The sequence below is a fragment of the Staurois parvus genome, unplaced genomic scaffold (genome assembly GCF_062004578.1).
Source record: "Staurois parvus isolate SC_StPar_1 unplaced genomic scaffold, SC_StPar_1.0 ptg000061l, whole genome shotgun sequence".
Lineage (NCBI taxonomy): Eukaryota > Metazoa > Chordata > Amphibia > Anura > Ranidae > Staurois > Staurois parvus.
The window spans coordinates 1,813,790-1,833,020 of NW_028317857.1; the positions used below are offsets into that span (position 1 = coordinate 1,813,790).

General features: G+C 45.7%; 1 protein-coding gene across 1 annotated transcript; it reads right to left on the minus strand.

Annotated features, from left to right (window-relative positions):
• Positions 1-2,477: 2,477 nt before the first annotated feature.
• ZNF438 (zinc finger protein 438) lies at positions 2,478-14,786 on the minus strand. The gene is made up of 3 exons (XM_089668679.1): positions 14,618-14,786; positions 6,232-7,960; positions 2,478-3,212 (listed from the first exon to the last, which is right to left on the minus strand). The coding sequence occupies exons 2-3, from the start codon at positions 7,923-7,925 to the stop codon at positions 2,639-2,641; spliced, it is 2,268 nt and encodes a 755-aa protein (XP_089524805.1). The 5' UTR covers positions 7,926-7,960; positions 14,618-14,786; the 3' UTR covers positions 2,478-2,638.
• Positions 14,787-19,231: the final 4,445 nt, after the last annotated feature.

Below are 19,231 nucleotides of genomic sequence, written 5' to 3' on the forward strand. Positions count from 1 at the left end.
TGCCTTATTGTATTGTGCCAAGTGTAAAGTTTGGTGGAGGGGGGATTATGGTGTTGTTTTTCAGGGGTTGGGCTTGGCCCCTTAGTTCTAGCAAAGGGAACTCTTTAGACATCAGGATACCAAGACATTTTAGACAGTTTCATACTCCCAACTTTGGGGGAACAGTTTGGAGATGGCCCCTTTCTGTTCCAACGTGACTGCACACCAGTGCACAAAGCAAGGTGCATGAAAACATAGATGAGCGAGCTTGGGGTGGAGGAACTTGACTGGCCTGCACAGAGTCCTGACCTCAGCCCGATAGAACACCTTTGCGATAAATTAGAATGGAGACTGTGAGCCAGGCCTTTCTAGTCCAACAGTGCCTGACCTCACAAATGCGCTTCTGGAAGAATGGTCAAACATTCCCATAGAAATACTCCTAAACCTTGTGGACAGCCTTCTCAGTAGAGTTGAAGCTGTTATTGCTGCAAAGGATGGGCCAACTCAATATTGAACCCTAAGGACTAAGGATGCCATTAAAGTTCATGTGCGTGTAAAGGCAGGCATCCCAATACTTTTGGCAATATAGTGTATCTTGATTTAGAACCCATTCACACCTGTCCCACATGCACTAGCATGTTTTTTTTGTGCTTTTTTTTTTTCATGTGACAGTGTAGGGCAGGCCATTTAACTAAATGGGCTGCCCTACATGACAAACATGCCAAAGTAGCTCCTGCAACTTTTCGTGAGCAAACCTTGCTGCGTTTGTTTACTTTACATAATAGCGCATTTGCTGTACATTTTGTTGGGTGATTCCTAGCTGCATTTAGGGTATCATTTAGAAATAATGGCACTGCAAACGCAACCCGTGTTTCCCAGAACACACAAATGCATGTTTCTGCTCGCATTCCCAGAATGCTAGGGTGTAAATAAGACAAGTTGATAGTGATTGAGAAATCTATTTTGACTGCACTACACAGTCTAAATAGACGTAGAAAACCGAGGCTAGTTGGAAGTGTGAGGGGTTATATAGGGGGATGACCCTGCAGCCTTCTTTTCTTACCAGTTTTCAACCTGAAGGTAGTTGCATATATCCCGTGCTAAAGACTAATGTTCCAGTGTCTCATAAAGAGAAAGGGATTTTACTGGCAAGTCAAAAATCATATTACTCACAATGTTTATATAACCGGCAGACTATATTGAAAGGGGGGATCTTAGCTTAAAACATTGCTTTGGTGCTATACATAAGGAACAGTAGAAAATTTAGAAACTGGCTATCGCTTACTATACCAAAGTCAACTATACACAGACCCGTCTCTAGAAACATGCAGTTTAGGAGTTCCTTATCATAAAAGTTTCTTTACTGGGAATTTAAGGAACTGTGAAAATAATCACCACAAAAGCACATATATAATAAGCTTTGTTTCTATTTAGAGATGTTACAAAAAAAAAAAAAAAAAAAACCTGGTCACATAACTTATTCAGGATCCCCAAAAATGTATTTTTTTTTACTGCTTATCCCCATCTTCTTAATGCCATAGTTTAGCAGTGGATAGAAAAGTAATTTATCTAAGGACTTCAATTTGACAGAAAAAAAAAAATGTATCTTGTGTTAAACAACCCTAACAACCCTAAAAATGATGTGCTCTTCGGTCTGTTCTACAATCCTGAAGCATGACAATCATTTTGTGGATTCATTGTGAAGCCTGTGTGCTTCATGGTGGTGTTCTCAAGCTGCAGATTCTAAGGAGCACCTGGTATTCACCAGAGCACGTCTGAAAGGGATGATGGGCTTTGCAGCAGGACAGCTCCCAGGTTGCATCCCTTAAATACACCTGTGCAAACTGATCAGTTACAGGAATATTCTGGAGTCATAGAAAATTAAGGATTCTTTTGAGGTACTAAAGACAGAAGAATGAACAAGAGAATCTTTAGAAGCACTGGAGTGCTAGGAGAATACAAACACAGGACTTAGCTGGGACACAGATGCAAAAAAGTTTCTTGCAGCACTGGGAACACAGATCTAAATATCTTGAAGCACTTGGAACATAGAAACAGGATGGTGGAGGCACCACCAAGCAGGGGATACAGAATAAACAGAGGTCCAGGACCACTGAAAGCAATAGGAGCGCTGAAATGTTAGAAACCTTGAAACAGGAAACTTTCTATGGAACATGGTACTATTATTAAGACATGTTGCACACTTCTGTGAGATGGATCATGACTTAGAGAGGCACAAAACCAGGCTAGGAGGGGACTGACCGTGTAGCAGAATAGATCAGCAGGTGAGAGGCTACAACACCCATAGTTTTCAGGCTTGTACAGCCACGAGATAGAAACAGACTACCAGTCTGTGTAACTACCACTAACAGGTCAGACTTGCATCTCTTGAAATAAAGGTTCAAATCATTTGTACAGCTGATGCAATGTGATCTATTTTGGCATCAGACTCACTATAAACAATTTTTTCAGGATGTATATAAAAAGCCATAAAAAAGTAAATTTTGCCTTTTACTAATGCAAACTGCTCAAAATGAACAAATTAAAGCTGAAACATTAGGTTAAAAAAAAAAAAAAAACACAGTTCAAAACCAAGTTGGAATTTAGGATTAATAGTGCTTGTGCTGCTTTCCATAAACAAAAGTAAATTACTTAAAGACTATTTTGAATCATTTTTGGCAAAAGAACTAAAAATTGTCCAAAGTAAAAAGGGATCATCGCAGTTGTGCTTTGTCTTCCAATGTTCAAAGAGCTTATTTTGAATTTCAAATACTTGTTTACACAACAGGCAGTTAAAAACATTTCCACAGTTGAATTTAATTTCAGTACGAGATCCAGATGGAAGGTCTTCATTCTGTCCTTCCACTGATGGAGGGATCTCAGTTTCCTTACATTCACCAAGAGTAGAGTCTGAAACACATACATGTTTCCTCAGTTTGCTGGAGCCAAAAATTTCCTCATCACATTTACAGCACTTGACCACATTCCGCCTCTCACTCAACAACTTCCAGTGGTGAGTTGCATGCTTGACCACCTCCTCCTGAGCACCTTGTCTGTTCTCTAGGACGCCATCCTGTAATATCTGTTTAAATTCATCTCCGTGTGCACAAAACATATGGATTTTCATGTCTGAAAATGTAGGCGTGATGAAATGACAACGTCCACATTTTATCTGTAGCTGGATCTCATCAGTTTGTCCATGAAGAGCATAATCTTCATTCGGAGTCCTGTCCCTGCAGATATAAAAGGCACAAATTAATGCAGCTCTGTATTCATTAAATGTACTTTCTTTATAAAGCAGCATGATAATCTTGGTTTGGAATTTGCCATATGCAATTACCTGAACAAAAGAGCTCAGGTTTAGAGGGAGAAAAATCAGGTGCTTGCAGTGCCCATGTGGCTACAAGGAGAGTGCTGATAGGAGGAGATAAAAGTGACAGAAAAATGAGCTGACCAGTGTTCTGCTTCTCCTTCACTTTCCAGTCACAGGCTGGAGGCTCAGTCGCAGTCTCCGATTATCAAGGGTGGCTTAAGGAAGCCTACAGCATCACATGAAGAACATTACAACCAAAGCCAGCATCAGCCAAGGCCTGAAGGTACGGGAGGAAGACCAGGTGGCTAACTTGCAAATATGAGAAACAGATGGCTGCTGCTGAAAACCCCATGAAGCACTAACTGATCTAGTGCTAGTGGAGTACACATTGACTAAGAGAGTGGGAATCTTGCCCGAGGCCACAAGTTTGGATTATGAGCTCACAAATCCACCTAGTAATAGTGGACCAAAAAGCAGGCTATCCTCTACGGGGACCTTCAGGAATCCTGGTCAGGTGAGAGGTCCAGCTAGGGGCATTTTCCAAAAGCAGTGGGGCCTGTGTGCAAGATGAAAGGTTAGGCCCTACAGCCTGCAGAAAAAAAAAAGTGTGCAAATGCACAGTAACAAAAACTGGGTGTGGTTTTCATTGTGCTGGATACTGGCTGTGGCATAAAGGGAAGTAGAGAGCAGGGGTTCAGTAGTAAGTGGCAAAGTGTTAAGTAGGTCAGAGTTTAGAAGTGACCCAGAGATCAGTAGTGGCAGAGTTCAGGGGTCAGGAGTAAGTGACTCTATCCCACAGTATACACCTCCCCTGCACCATTTACCTGTAGCAGTATATTCAGTATCCAGTGAAATTCTGGACCTCCAAGACTACTGTGCATGTGCAGATTCAGATTTTAGATTTTAAACTCTAACAAGAAGGGCCCTCTGATTCTTCTTGTATTGAACTGTATTGTAACTGTACTGTCTGCTCTCGTGCTATAAAGCACCATGCAAACTGTTGGTGCAATATAAATCCTGAATAATAATAATAAAAAAAAAATGATCCATGACGTTGCTGGGGAGGGAACCGAACCCCACAGCCGGCAAGCACCTTTACTATTACTACCCGTAGCTGCAGCAAAGATCAATCCAGCGCTTGGGATATGGAGGTGGTTGAGGGAACAGCAGGGGAAGAGGGCCAGAGGAAACATCTTTTTCTTGCCTTGGGAGATGACAACGGTCAACAAATAAACAGGTGCATCAGTAGCGCCACCTGATTACATAGTAATGATGCCCAGCTGCTGTGGTGTTTGGCTCCCACTCGGCTCCTTCCCCAGCAGGCGTGGGGTTAATTGTTGTGAGACCTGTTCTGCTCCTTTCCCAAAGACAGAGAACCAGCATACTTACCATGTTGCACAGTGGGAGGGCCCCCTGAGATCCCATGTGCATTGTACCTATGGAAGATAAGTCACTGGGTCCAGTGCTGGAAGAGAGAATCAAATAGCCCTGAATTCCAGAATATTGTTCTGGAGCTAAACGTCCTCAAGATGCCAAGTCTCTTACAAAAGAGGGTATCTGGGACTCTTTAAGGGCCCAATAGGATAGGATCTGTCATGAGTACCTTCCAAACCATTGACAGGCACATGGGCCAATCCAGAGACTGCACTCAATGATGGGTTGCAATTCTCTGAAGTGAATTTGAGCATATGAAACTGCCTTTGAAGGAGGACACCTTTAAAACTAAGACCCTCGTGCAACATGGGAGGGTCAGTTGGCTCCTAGAATGCAGGCAGACATTCGGCCCATGTGTGACACCAGCCTGGTTGGCTTCTGTCGAATAGGCATGCTGGAAAACCAGCATCTGATCGGCATGGCTGCAAGGGCTGACCGGTGTGTTCTGGTGGAGCAGTCCCCCTGTCAGAGCACAATAGCTCAGGGGGGAGATCACTGTACTAACATTGGACAGTCAGTACAGCGAGCTCCTCCCGAGCTTTTCAGTTTTTTCTTCGTTCAGCCACTGGGTTGAAAAAAAAAAAAAAAAAAAATCTGATAGTATGTACAAGGCATTAGTCAGTAATGTGGCAAAGATCAACTGTAGGGAGCTGACACTACCAATCATTTGCCCTCTATCTGCCTTTTTTAAGGCTGTTTCCAGAGTTAAGCTTTACCATTTTAAGCTTTTGTCTTTATGCAGTTTGCAATTATGTATACACAGGGGCAATCATTTTTGCTCATGAATGATGTTCACATGATATTGTAAAGCGCTGCGCAAACTGTTGGCGCTATATAAATTCTGTATAATAATAATAAAAAGTGCATGTATAGCCAAAACTTTAATTTTTGTTGCATTTGCCACTGGATTGGGTGTGGATGAATTAGAACCACTGTCACATGTGCGTGTTCCCCCCCTTTTACTTGCCTGAGCCCGATCTGATCCAGTGATGTGCACAAGAGCAGCGTCTCTCACCACTGTCTCCCTCTTTACTGGGCAGATAGATAGCAGCGGGAGCCTGGCTCCCACTGCTGTCAATGAAATGCTGGGCTGAGCCCCCTGCTCTGTGTCAATGGACGCAGACATGATGGCTCGTGAGTTCTCCATGTGGGCACCCGCCGAGCAGGAAAAGTCTGGACCGCCAGAGGGAGACCCCAAGAGGATCAGGGCTGCTTTGTGCAAAACCATTGCAAAGAGTACGTAAGTTTACCATGTTTGTTTTTTAAATTAAAATGAGTGGGAGCTTTAAGGTCGCTTTAACCACTAGTAATAGCTTGGCTATTTGAAAAGTTATTTTGGGAACCCATGACTCCTTGCAGAACCATTACTTAATGCAAATTTACACCCTGGAATCTTTCAACTCAAGTTTGCATGAGCCTTTCATTGAGTTTCCAAGTTAGGTGTTTGAAGATCCTAAAATGAATGTATATATGAAAAAAAAAAAAAAAAAAAAAAAAAAACTTACCCGTCAAATATATTTGCTGCATTCTTGTGGGTTTGACTTTTCCTCTCCATTTGTTTGGCTGATGACTCTGTGCTAATGATAACACGGTGTACTTCTTTGAGATGACCAAAATATACACGGATGTGTCCGAACACCTTGGCACAAAACTCGCAGCACATCAGTTTTTTTAGGCGGTTGTCACTGTGGTGAAGCTTCATATGTGTGCTCAGGCTGCCTGAATGCACATAGGCCTTGCGACATAATCGGCAGTGGTAGGGTCTCTTGTTGCTGTGGCTGTTTAGGTGGTCTTGCAGATGGTGCTTAAACTGAAAGCTATGATCACAGATGTGACATTTATAGAGTGGTTTCGCAGACAAGGAAATTATTTTACGGTCGTTGCCAGCAACTGTAAAAGTATCACTCTGCTTCCACCTATGTGTTCTAACACCTACCATCCGATTTCTAAGGGCAGATTCTCCCACTTGAGATAGTAGTAGAGAGGAAGAGCTGCTAAGTGATGCCAAGCCCTGAATGTCAACAAAGGGCTTTGGCATGATGCTCCTGTATTTCTTCACTATTGCAGTCTTTTTATCATTGGCCTCAGCAGCCTGTGATTTGACCCTTTCCTTGCACATAATTAGCTTGTTTCCAACCAGTCTCATTTTAGTCTGGTACCACAAAATCTCACCTGAAGCTTTTCGTTTTTTCCCTCTTTTCTTACTTGGCACACCATTCTGTTGGTTTAAATCACCACCAAATTTGGGGCCTGGTTTGTATGGACCACCCATTGTGGAGACTTGTGATATACTGACTGATGGAGAAGCCTTGACATCACTTGCAGATGCCTGCATTCCACTCTGCACTACATTTGGCTGTGGTGACTTGGAAGGGCCCGCTGGCTGTTTACAATTAGAAATAATTGATTTCTTGATTTTTGAGTAAGGCAAGATGGGCAGTTTTCCCCTCGGCACAGATGACAGGAGATGAACTGGACTGCCAAAAACCACAGGAGATAAAACTGCTGCAGGAGTGGTTGAATCAGTCACTATGACATTTTTACATTTCACTGGAGTCCTACTGTCTCCAAGGACAGCTTTCTTTTCAAGGGCAGTACTGAGCTTTGCAGGACTAGTTGCAGGTAACATTGAAGGGTCTGCTTTATCAATGCATGGCAGCTCTGAATTTGTTACATTAGCAACTTGTGCTCCACCACTTGGAAACACGCTGCTTTCAGAGACAGCTTCTTCAGCTGTGGTCACAGAAGCAAGTTTTGGTGCTGAAGCCTCTACTTTGGGGTCTGGTTTCATAATGCTCTCCTTATTGTCTTCAATTTTACCTACTGCAGATTTTTCTAAATTTTTGTTTAGTACCCTTGACTTTTTGTACAATGATTTCTTCTCTCGATTAGGCTGGTACCTTGGAATGGGCAATTTAAGATTTTCCTGCAAAGGTATGCCAGTAGTTTGAATGACTTGTCCTCCCATTGATGGAGAGACTTGCGGTAAAGCTACTAAAGAAAAAGTGCCATCTTGGCCAGTGACTTTCATTAAAGCATAGTTTTGAGTTTGCATAATCAAGGGTTTTGCATTAGAGGCAGTGATGTCTCCCACAGAGGGCGAGAAAGAGGGAGGACAGGTGGAAACAACCTTTGGTGCAACTTTTGGGGCAATGGTCCTGAAGTGGGTTTTGCTTTGTAGAGTTTTCTTGGATTGCATTGTCCCACTAGAGCCAGGGGAAAACTTAGATTCATCTGTAGAAAAACAAAAAATTGTATAGGTAAAACAAAGAATTGTTTTTTTTTTTTGTTTTGTTTTTTTGAAAGGAAAGCTGTGAGCTCACCTTCTATTGTAAGGTGGCTCAGGTGCCTGCCTGTCAACTTAGTTTATCTAACCTGCAGATTCTAACCCTCTAAGACAATTAACTACATAGCTTACTGGTCAATAAGGAATGGAATGAAAAGGAAAGGAAAAGGACATTTGAATTGTTCACAACTGCCTAATAAAGTGCCAGAGTTTTGGAGATCAGCAAAAGCTCGGAAGCTGCATTTATATTGGACCTTGATTGGAGCACAGTAGTCATAACTGTACAGGGGGCATATCTGGTGATTTATATCATTTTTTGTTCTCTCTGAAACCTGTCAGACAAGCAATGAGGAGATATATCCTAAAATTGGGACACAGACAACCAAAAAATAAAAGCAGAGATTATAAAGTTTTTCTAAAAGGTAACTTGTTTTTACAAAAATAACAAATTTGGATACTTATTTGCTCTGTGCAATGGTTTTGCACAGAGCAGTCCTGATCCTCCTCTTCTCAGGTTCCCCGCGGGCACTCCTAGCTCAGTTCATCTCTATTTTTTTTACACAGGAATATGAAAAGCATTGCACCCGTGATTAGCAAATCATTGGTGCAATGTCTGGCTCCTCTAGCTTTGTGCCTGAATCCCCCTACGAGCGCTTACAAAGCTAGAGGAAGAATGAACAAACCATGAGCATACTAAACAGCGCAGTGACACCACGTTCAAACTACAAGTGGTTCTGCAGCGGTGGAAATGGGACTTGTAGTCCATTCATCCACAGGACTCAAATGACGTGGCTGGTTGGGTGGAGCCCCACACAGCAGTGCAGTTTTAAAAATGTGACAGCGGGTGTGTGGATAGGATCCCCCACCTACAGTCATGGGGGGGGGGGGCCATTATGGAGACCTGGATCAAGTACAGTGTCATGCATAATGTGTATAAAAAAAAAAAATTTCATAATGTAAAAAAGGGAAGCTCAATCACATGACCTGTTTCATTCATGTGATTAGCCTCTCCTCCATGCACAGAGCCAAATGAATATTCAGATAACAATGTACCAGCAGTTCTGTTCAACAATGCCAATAAACAATCAGTTGAATACTGTTACTGTGCAGCTCCAGCAACGCCGTGCACCTTTTCGCTTGCTTCCCATCCAGAAATGCTCACATGCCGGCTGGACTACAACTCCCATTGTCCTTTACACACATTAGCAAGATTTTTTCTGGTTGCTCTGCCTAATGTACTGCTGTGTCACTCACTGCAGGCTGGCGGAGAGATGGACAGTACACAGGACACCGATAATGCCTCTCTGTGCTGCCTGTGTGTAGACACAGAGTAGCTGGATGCTTCTGTGCATGATGAGTCCATGTGGGGGCTCTGTACACAGCACTAGTAATAGGAGCCACCTCAAATACAGAACTGCTATTAGGGATTAAAAAAGGAATCTGTGCCAACTTGGAGTGACTAAACGATATGGAATACCAAACAAGAACACATTTAAGTGTTGGAATGTGATGTGAAAGTGGTTCTAAAGGCTGAAGGTCTTTTTTCTTCATGAATTCTCTGCATTAAGGTAAAAAACCTTCAGAATGCAGCCCCCGATACTTACCTGAGCCTGATCCAGCGATGTACAGAGCTTGCTATGGTGGGCACTCAGCAGGGGGAGGAGCGCTGGCGGGGGACCCAAGAAGAAGAGGATCGGGGCTGCTCTATGCAAACCCATTACACAGAGCAGGTAGCCAGCAGGTATACCATGTTAGTTTTTCTAATAATAAAAAAAAAAATGAACGTTTACAACCACTTTTAAAGTTTGGGTTTAATTACATTCATTCCCCAATCTCCTCTGCGATCAATACTACTACTGTAGTCACAGAACCAGCTCATCAAGCTTGGTCGTTATCCCCCTTGTGATAGCAGTTAAGTTAAATACCACAGTGCTCAGTTATAATACGAACAGCACATATTGCCTATTAATGTCATTTCACGTACACCTCAATGATGACAGGTTCTCATTTAAAGAGTATTGAGAGGAAAAACAAAAACCCCTCTGGGTGATCTATGTACATTGCAGATATTTCACCAAAACTGTCGCAGATTGTTACCCCTTTCTGGACTAGAAGGAATAGGATATTTCACCAAAATTGTCTCAGACTGTTACCCCTTTCTGGACTGCAGGAATAGCTCTTTGCCTGACCATGTGCTGTGAAGTTGCAGTGTCTGCATCCCTTTAGAAGTAAATAACCCTTAGGCTTCATTTACACATGTGGTTGTGGAAGGGGGGGGGGGTGATACAAACACACGGCTAAGCTGCATTCCCCCACCCCTAGCCACTCCCCCTTAAAATTCAAAGGCAGCCGCTAGGGGTGTACACATGCCATAGCTGTAAAGGAATGGGCAACAGAATTCCTGTGAGATTTCTGGTGTGTACTGGCCATTATATTAAAGTGCTTGTAAACCTCAGACATGAAATATGAACAAAGCATATCCCTCTATAGTGTGTTCTTGTCTCAATTAAGAGCACTTGGTGTCATTTCTCTCTGATGCTTCTGCTATCAGCATGAATCACTTCTGAGAGGTTTTCCTGACACCAAGAGAAAAATGGTGATAGGGAGGAACCTGCAGCAGATTGCCAGCCTCAGCCCTGTTCATGTGAGCAGTGTGGAGGGGGGTGTGCCTCTTCCCCTCAATGAGCTCTCAGAGCTCTCCTCAGTGAGCTCTTCAGAGTGTAATTTCAGCTCCCTGCCCCCTTTTTTCTGAAAGCTCACACAAGCTATATAAATTCTGGACCTTGATGTAGAGAAGATCGCACATAAACAGGTACAACATACATAGGAGGATTTGTTTCATCTCTGTATCACCTGAGGCCGGTCACTTCACTGGGTATATGTAAGGGTTTAAAAACACTTTAACAGTTTCAAAAAACAGTTAAATTCCTGGCGTGCCGGCAATGTAACTGTCACATTTGCTTGTCCTCTCAACCAACCTGTCAAATCATCAAATGGCCGGTGTCGTAACTGATCACATATGCAGCATTGTGGCAGTTACAGATCAAACCGAGGCTAAACCTAGTATACTCGATGAGAAAATCAGACGAAAAATACCACTTTGGGAGCCATCGTAATCTGATCGTTCGTACACAGCTTTTGTGAGCCGATCATGACAGTTCATGCGAAATTATCCGAAGGGACAACCACAAAAATATTTCTCGTACAATAACAGAACAAATGATTTTTGTTTAATTCATCCATTAGAAAACTGAGTGACCAAGACTGCGCATGCTCGCAAATGAAAGAATACATTACGTCATCACAGGAAGCTGTATTCTGTTTTAGAAGTCTTATGTACCGCTAGTAAGAGACTAGCATGCCAAAAAAAAATTCTGATCATGCGTCCGATATTCTCATCACGTGTACGAGGCTTTTGATGGCTGCTTCCTTGGCTGAAAAGGCTAGGAGGGATTAGTTCCCCTGTAAATACAGCAACATGATCTCTATACATAAACAGACGGGATAATGGAAATGAAACATTGTATGCATCCACAATTTTTTTGTCACATCTCTTGTTTAGTTTTTTTACACATTAGCACCCCAGTGAAGTCGCACGATTTCAAAGTCGGATATCATTCCAGCTTGAGGTGCGACTTACAAGACATCTGTGGCTTGCAAGACACAGATGTCTATGCAAGTCGCACCTGAAGTAGTGCATGCACTACTTTAGAAATCGGTGCGGCTCCAACCAAGTGGGAATCACACCTATATGACCGCTTTAATTGCGGACAATAGGGTGCGACTTTCCATGCGATTTGCAAATCACATGGCAAGTCGCACCCGGTGTGTAAATATATTTAGCAGACGGGTAGTGTGGGATAGCCAGTGATCTTTGTGCATTGTATGTTTAGTATCACTTTAAAAGGCTCCATTTACACTTGTCTGACTCCACAGTCATGCAATTTCAATTGCAACTTTATTTTGCGACTGATGCAACTTTGGATGGGTGCAACTTGGATGTGATGCTGGCTTTGACTGTGGCACAACTGTCGCATTGACATTACCTTTCATGAGTTTACATTGCATTCCATGGCACTTGCATCAAAGTAGTGCAGGAGTCTTTTTTATGTCGCATAGATTTGAATGTCTTCCATTGAAATACAAGGGCTGCAACTTGTCATGTGACTTTATGAGGGAGAGTTACTAAGGGCTCGTTCACACTAGGCTGTTTTGCCAACGCTTGCCAAACGCCCCTATAGCGTTTGGCAAGCGTTGGTCCGGTGTTTGCGGAGCGTTTTTAACGCGCCGCATGCGCGGTTTAGCGGCGGTTGCTAGGCGTTTGCCGAGCGTTAATAACGCCCCACAAACGCCTATAATGCATTTGAGTGGTGTTACCGCTCCGCAAACACCCCGCAACCGCGTCACAACCGCACCGCAAACGCCGGCCGGGCGTTTGCGGAGCGGCACCATAGACGAGAATAGGAGGCTTCAAAGCCTCCTGACTCGACCAGAGGTGTCCGTTTTGCCGCGACGCAAACGCTCCTGTTAGAACAGCACCATGTGCTGTAATGTGCAGAATTGGCAGAGGCGTTTGGGAAGCGGTAAAAACGCCTCCCAAACGCCTCTCTGCCGCCTGCACACAAGGCTAGTGTGAACGTAGCCTAAAACTGGAGCGCTCAGAATCTTGAGCAGCTGTGCATAGTAGCCAATCAGCTTTAAATTCCTCTTGTTCAATTAAGCTTCAGCAATAAAATCGGGAAGCTGACTGGTTTCTATGCAGAAGTACACTGGATTTTGCACTCTTCAATTCTAATAAATAACCCCCTATGTGTCCCAAGTCGCATGACAAGTCACATCAGTGTGAATGGAGCCTTACAGTACGACTTGTGTAGCAATTGTATTCTACATTACTTTTTTTTTTTCCTACTTATTGGCTACATTTTTTTTACCATGAAAGGGGAGTTACCCTTTAAGGTTGACACTTGTGTGACCTGCGCTCTGCACGTAGACATCTCATTCATTGTAAGTGGACAACTCCAGCTGCAAAAATGCAGGAAAAGCAGTCCCTGACTCTTGCTGCATTTGGTGATGCGTGAAGGAGTCATTAATTAATGGTACCCCGTGCAACAAGTTTTCCCAACCTGCGCAGGCGGGACGCCCAGCCTTCCTCACACGCAGAGGCGCGACCCCCCCAAGCCTTCCTCGCACGCAGAGGCGCGACCCCCCCCCAGCCTTCCTCGCACGCAGAGGCGCGACCCCCCCCAGCCTTCCTCGCATGCAGAGGCGCGACCCCCCCCCAGCCTTCCTCGCACGCAGAGGCGCGACCCCCCCCCAGCCTTCCTCGCACGCAGAGGCGCGACCCCCCCCAGCCTTCCTCGCACGCAGAGGCGCGACCCCCCCCCCAGCCTTCCTCGCACGCAGAGGCGCGACCCCCCCCCCAGCCTTCCTCGCACGCAGAGGCGCGACCCCCCCCCCCGCCTTCGTCGCACGCAGAGGCGCGACCCCCCCCCCGCCTTCGTCGCACGCAGAGGCGCGACCCCCCCCCCAGCCTTCCTCGCACGCAGAGGCGCGACCCCCCCCCCCCAGCCTTCCTCGCACGCAGAGGCGCGACCCCCCCCCCCAGCCTTCCTCGCACGCAGAGGCGCGACCCCCCCCCCCAGCCTTCCTCGCACGCAGAGGCGCGACCCCCCCCCCCAGCCTTCCTCGCACGCAGAGGCGCGACCCCCCCCCCCAGCCTTCCTCGCACGCAGAGGCGCGACCCCCCCCCCCCAGCCTTCCTCGCACGCAGAGGCGCGACCCCCCCCCCCCCAGCCTTCCTCGCACGCAGAGGCGCGACCCCCCCCCCCAGCCTTCCTCGCACGCAGAGGCGCGACCCCCCCCCCCCCAGCCTTCCTCGCACGCAGAGGCGTGACCCCCCCCCCCCCCAGCCTTCCTCGCACGCAGAGGCGTGACCCCCCCCCCCAGCCTTTCTCGCACGCAGAGGCGCGACCCCCACCCCCAGCCTTCCTCACACGCAGAGGCGTGACCCCCCCAGCCTTCCTCACACGCAGAGGCGTGACCCCCCCAGCCTTCCTCACACGCAGAGGCGTGACCCCCCCAGCCTTCCTCACACGCAGAGGCGTGACCCCCCCAGCCTTCCTCACACGCAGAGGCGTGACCCCCCCAGCCTTCCTCACACGCAGAGGCGCGACCCCCCCCCCCAACCTTCCTTATACGCAGAGGTGTGACCCCCCAGCCTTCCTTATACGCAGAGGTGTGACCCCCCAGCCTTCCTTATACGCAGAGGTGTGACCCCCCAGCCTTCCTTATACGCAGAGGTGTTACCCCCCAGCCTTCCTTATACGCAGAGGTGTGACCCCCCAGCCTTCCTTATAAGCAGAGGTGTGACCCCCCAGCCTTCCTTATAGGCAGAGGTGTGACCCCCCCCAGCCTTCCTTATAGGCAGAGGTGTGACCCCCCCCAGCCTTCCTTATACGCAGAGGTGTGACCCCCCAGCCTTCCTTATACACAGAGGTGTGACCCCCCAGCCTTCCTTATACACAGAGGTGTGACCCCCCAGCCTTCCTTATACACAGAGGTGTGACAGGCACATAGACACAGACTAGACACAACACAGCAAGTACCTGGTGATAAAGGCTTCCCTCACATATCATAGCCTGCCTTCTCTGTGCACAGGCCCCGTGCCTAGCACACAGGCCATGGCTCTGCCAGCCTGTCCATGCCCCACACGGGAGCCCTGAGGAGGAGGAGCCCCGGCTCTACTGTCACCTTCCTGAATCTCCTCCTTCTGCCTCGCACCACTTCCCAGGGAAACGTTGCACGCCGGCCCCGCCCACTCCCTGTAGTCCATGCCTGATAGGGGCGCGGGCAGATGACGTCACCAGTCCTAGGTGAACTCTGCCTCAGCCAGCAGGAAGTTCTGCCTATTTTCCTTCTATTATACGTAAAGCACATCTCCCCCTCTGCTGGGGTTTGTGGGGGTTTAGAGAAACACTTGCCTGCAATGTGCCCAGAGTGTTCGTAGAGCTGACCTATGCAGCTGCTGTAGAGAGGCATAGAAACTTATTATTAGCTGTCCTACCCATCTCCTCATGGCTCCCTGTGCAATGGCTGCCTCTGTGTTGGGGCAGGCAGTCTGTGTGCATTGCTCAGTGTAGAACTACCGTGAAGGGGAAAAAAACTACATTTCCCACAATGCTGTGTTCTGAACACACTTCCCTGGGCTGACAGCCCCTCCCCCATATTTATTAATATTCTTGGTGGTGACGCCCCCTGGGCTGAGCTGAGAGACATGGAAATTGGATTTAGCTCCTGAATACAACTGGAGGGTTGTCAGGGCTGCTAGAATGTGTGCAAGATACAGGGAGACAATATACCAACACTACACCCACCCTCCTAATACTGAGGAGGGCCACCCAATGCCAACAAAGCAGCCCTGACCCATGGAGGCCACTAGACCTGTGGAGGTTTGCTGTGGTGTCTGGCACCAAGCCGTCAGTAGCAGAGCCTTTAAGCCTGGGTTCACTTTGATGCGGTGCGGCAGATCACATGCGATTTCTGTGCGGTGCGATTTGAGCCAAACATTTTGTATGGTTCAAATTGCAGCGCATCTGCACCAAAAAAGTGCAGGACCCTTTTTTCATCCGCATCAGAATCAGATCGCATGGATGTTCACACCCATGCGATCCGATTCTGCACAGCGCACTGCAGTTTGCGAACTGATATCAGGGTGCCGTTAACTTAAATACACACCCGCAGCGGTTCATATGAATGGGGGGTGATTATAATGCGGTGCAGAAATCGCACAGAAACCGGTGTGAATGCTGCACCGCGTCAGTGTGAACCCGGGCTAAAAAGCAAATCTATCGATTTAACGGTTTCATAAAACAGTTACAGTGGATATAAAAAGTCTACACACCCCTGTTAAAATGTTAGGTTTCTGTGATGAAAACAAAATTTAATGTGAACTTCTTCCACATTAAATGTGACCTATAAACTGTACAACTCAGTTGAACAACAAACTAAACTAATACTTTGTTGAAGCACCTTTTGATTTGATTCCAGCACTCAGTCTTTTTGGGTATGAGTCTATCAGCATGGCACATCTTGACTTGGCAATACTTCCCACCAAAAACACCCCAAATCTGTCAGATTGCGAGGGCATCTCCTGTGCACAGCCCTCTTCACATCACCCCACAGATTTTCGATCAGATTCAGGTCTGGGCTCTGGCTGGGCCATTCCAAAACTTGAATCTTCTTCTGGTGAAGCCATTCCTTTGGTGATTTGGATGTATGCTTTGGGTCGTTGTCATGCTGAAAGATGAAGTTCCTCTTCATGTTCAGCTTTCTAGCAGAAGCCTGAAGGTTTTGTGCCAATATTGACTGGTATTTGGAACTGTTCATAATTCCCTCTACCTTGACTAAGGCCCCAGTTCCAGCTGATCAAAAACAGCCCCAAAGCATGATGCTGCCACCACCATGCTTCACTGTGGGTATGGTGTTCTTTTGGTGATGTGTAGTGTTGTTTTTGCACCAAACATCTTTTGGAATTATGGCCAAAAAGTTCAACCTTGGTTTCACCAGACCAGAACACATTTTCCCACATGCTTTTGGGAGACTTCAGATGTGTTTTTTCAATATATAGCCGGGCTTGGATGTTTTTCTTTGTAAGAAAAAGGCTTCCGTCTTGCCACTCTACTCAAAGCCCAGATATATGAAGAATACGGGAGCTTGTGGTCACATGTACCACACAGCCAGTACTTGCCATATATTCCTGTAGCTCCTTTAATGTTGCTGTAGGCCTCTTGGCAGCCTCCCAAACCAGTTTTCATCTCATCTTTTCATCAATTTTGGAGGGACGTCCAGTTCTTGGTAATGTCACTGTTGTGTCATATTTTCCCACTTGATGATGACTGTCTTCGCTGTGTTCCATGGTATATCTAATGCCTTGGAAATTCATTTGTACCTTTTTCCTGACTGATACCTTTTAACAATGAGATCCCTCTGATGCTTTGGAAGCTCTCTGCGGACCATGGCTTTTGCTGTAGAATGCTGTAAGGGATTGTGATAGACAATCCCTATTTTGTCAGATAATCAGTGAAATGACGATTTTATAGTTTTGCTTTTCTCTGCCTCTTGCTCTTTAAATTCCTTACTCTTTTAAGTAAACAATCAGATATAGGTTAGCAGAACAATGATAAATAAGATGATAATTAAGATGGCGCCTTCATCTGGAGTCTCGCCCAACATGACTCGTTAGAAGAAACAGCACCTTTCAACGTAAACAACCCCCAAATAAGGGAATGAGCCTTATCGGTGACAATGATTGGAAGATATCAACACGGATGAAAGAATATACAGGAAACTTAAGGGACTTTTCACCCAATCATCACATGCTTCGCTCACGTCATGAGACTTACAAAAGCTATGTTTAGTTCCTTAATAAAGTAGAAATTAGGAAGTTGGCAAACTGCATTCTGTGCCAGTGTCTTACTTCCACGTGCACGTATTCTCACATTAATTAGGCTCACTGGTAGATCACAATAGCTGTGGTCGGTTAAGTGATCACATCCAAAACAATGCAACTGAGAAAATGTCAGGAAAGACCTATTAGAACAGCTGACCTTTAGTTGGGGTTAATCAGAGGCACTTTAAATGAAGGCAGGTGTGTACTGACTCCTATTTAACATGATTTTGAATGTGATTGCTTAATTCTGAACACAGCTACATCCCTAGTTATAAGAGGGTGTGCACACTTATGCAACAACATTATTTTAGTTTTTTATGTTTACTCCCCCCCCCCCAGTTTGTTTTTCATTTGAGTTGTACAGTTTATAGGTCACATTAAAGGTGGATAAAGTTCTTAAATGCTTTATCTTTGTCTAATTTTTGTACATCACAGAAACCTGCCATTTTTTATTAGGGTGTGCAGACTTTTTATATCCACTGTACATTCCCGGCATGTCTGGATTGCTGTCACATTTGCTTGTGCGCTCAATCAAACTGTCCAACCATCAGATGGCTGGTGTCATAACTGATCACATGTGCAGCACCATGGCAACTGCAGATCTGCACCATGTGGTGAACCCTCTGTATTTGCTCTTGTGAAGTCTTCTCTTGATTGTAGGCTTTGACAATGATACAACCACCTCCTGGAGAGTGTCCTTCACTTGTCTGGATGTTGTGAATGGGTTTTTCTTTACCATAAAGAGGATCCTGCAACCATCCACCACTGTTGTCTTCCGTGGACATCCATGCCTTTTTATGTTGGTGAGCTCACCAGTGCGTTCTTCTTTCTCCAGAATGTACCAAACTGTTGATTTGGCCACTCCTAATGTTGCTGCTAAATTCTGATGGATTTGTTTTATTTTTGAAGCTTTACAATGGTCTGTTTCACTTGCATGGACATATCCTTTGAACGCATGATGTAGGTTAACAGCAATAGATTCCAAATGCAAATACCACACTTAGAATCAACTCCAGACCTTTTACCTGCTTAATTGATGAAGGAATAACGAAGGAGTAGCCCGCACCTGGCCATTAAACAGCTTTTGATTCAACTGTCCAATTACTTTTGGTCCCTTGAAAAAGGGGGATGGCTACTCTTAAGAGCTGTAATTCCTAAACCTTTCCTCTAATTTGGATGTACGTACCCTCAAATTAAACCTGAGAGTGGGCACTTTCAGCCCATATCCATTATATAACTATAGCTTGAATATGTTTTGGTAAATACCTAAAAAAAAATAAAATTGTGCCTGTGTCCAAATATATCTGGACCTAACTGTCTCAGGGCAGCAACTGTTAGGGGCAGTCTTTAGTCATGACTCTTCAGCCAGCTAAACATTGGGGCCCTTTGGCGCACGTTAACCTCTTGCCGTCCGCCTGTTGTTTATAAACGGCAGGGCGGTGGCAGTCCAGGGGCGGGTTGCCGTTCATAAACGGCACCTGCCTTTTCTAGCTGTGCGTGCTCCCTAGGAGTGCGCACCACCGCAATCCGGTGCCCGCTGTGTCCTCCGGACGCAGTGAACCACCGATCGTCAGATGGGACCTCTGTACGAGGTCCCAATCATGTGATCGCTGATTGGCGAATCAGTGATCACATGCAAAGTAGTAAGCAAGATGTCACTTGTGACATCATTGCTTACTATGTGTGAAATCTGTGAATGGCCACAGAGGTCACATGGTACAAGGCTATTCACAACAGCCTTGTACCATGTGACAAGCTGTGACCACTCACA

Bases quoted from the DNA above. Each gene is read 5' to 3' on its own strand.
- ZNF438 (XM_089668679.1), bottom strand. From the start codon at position 7,925: ATGCAATCCAAGAAAACTCTACAAAGCAAAACCCACTTCAGGACCATT. The intron at 3,213-6,231 runs GTAAGTTTTTTT...TTATATCTGCAG, and splicing joins GCAGCAAATATATTTGACGG to GGACAGGACTCCGAATGAAG.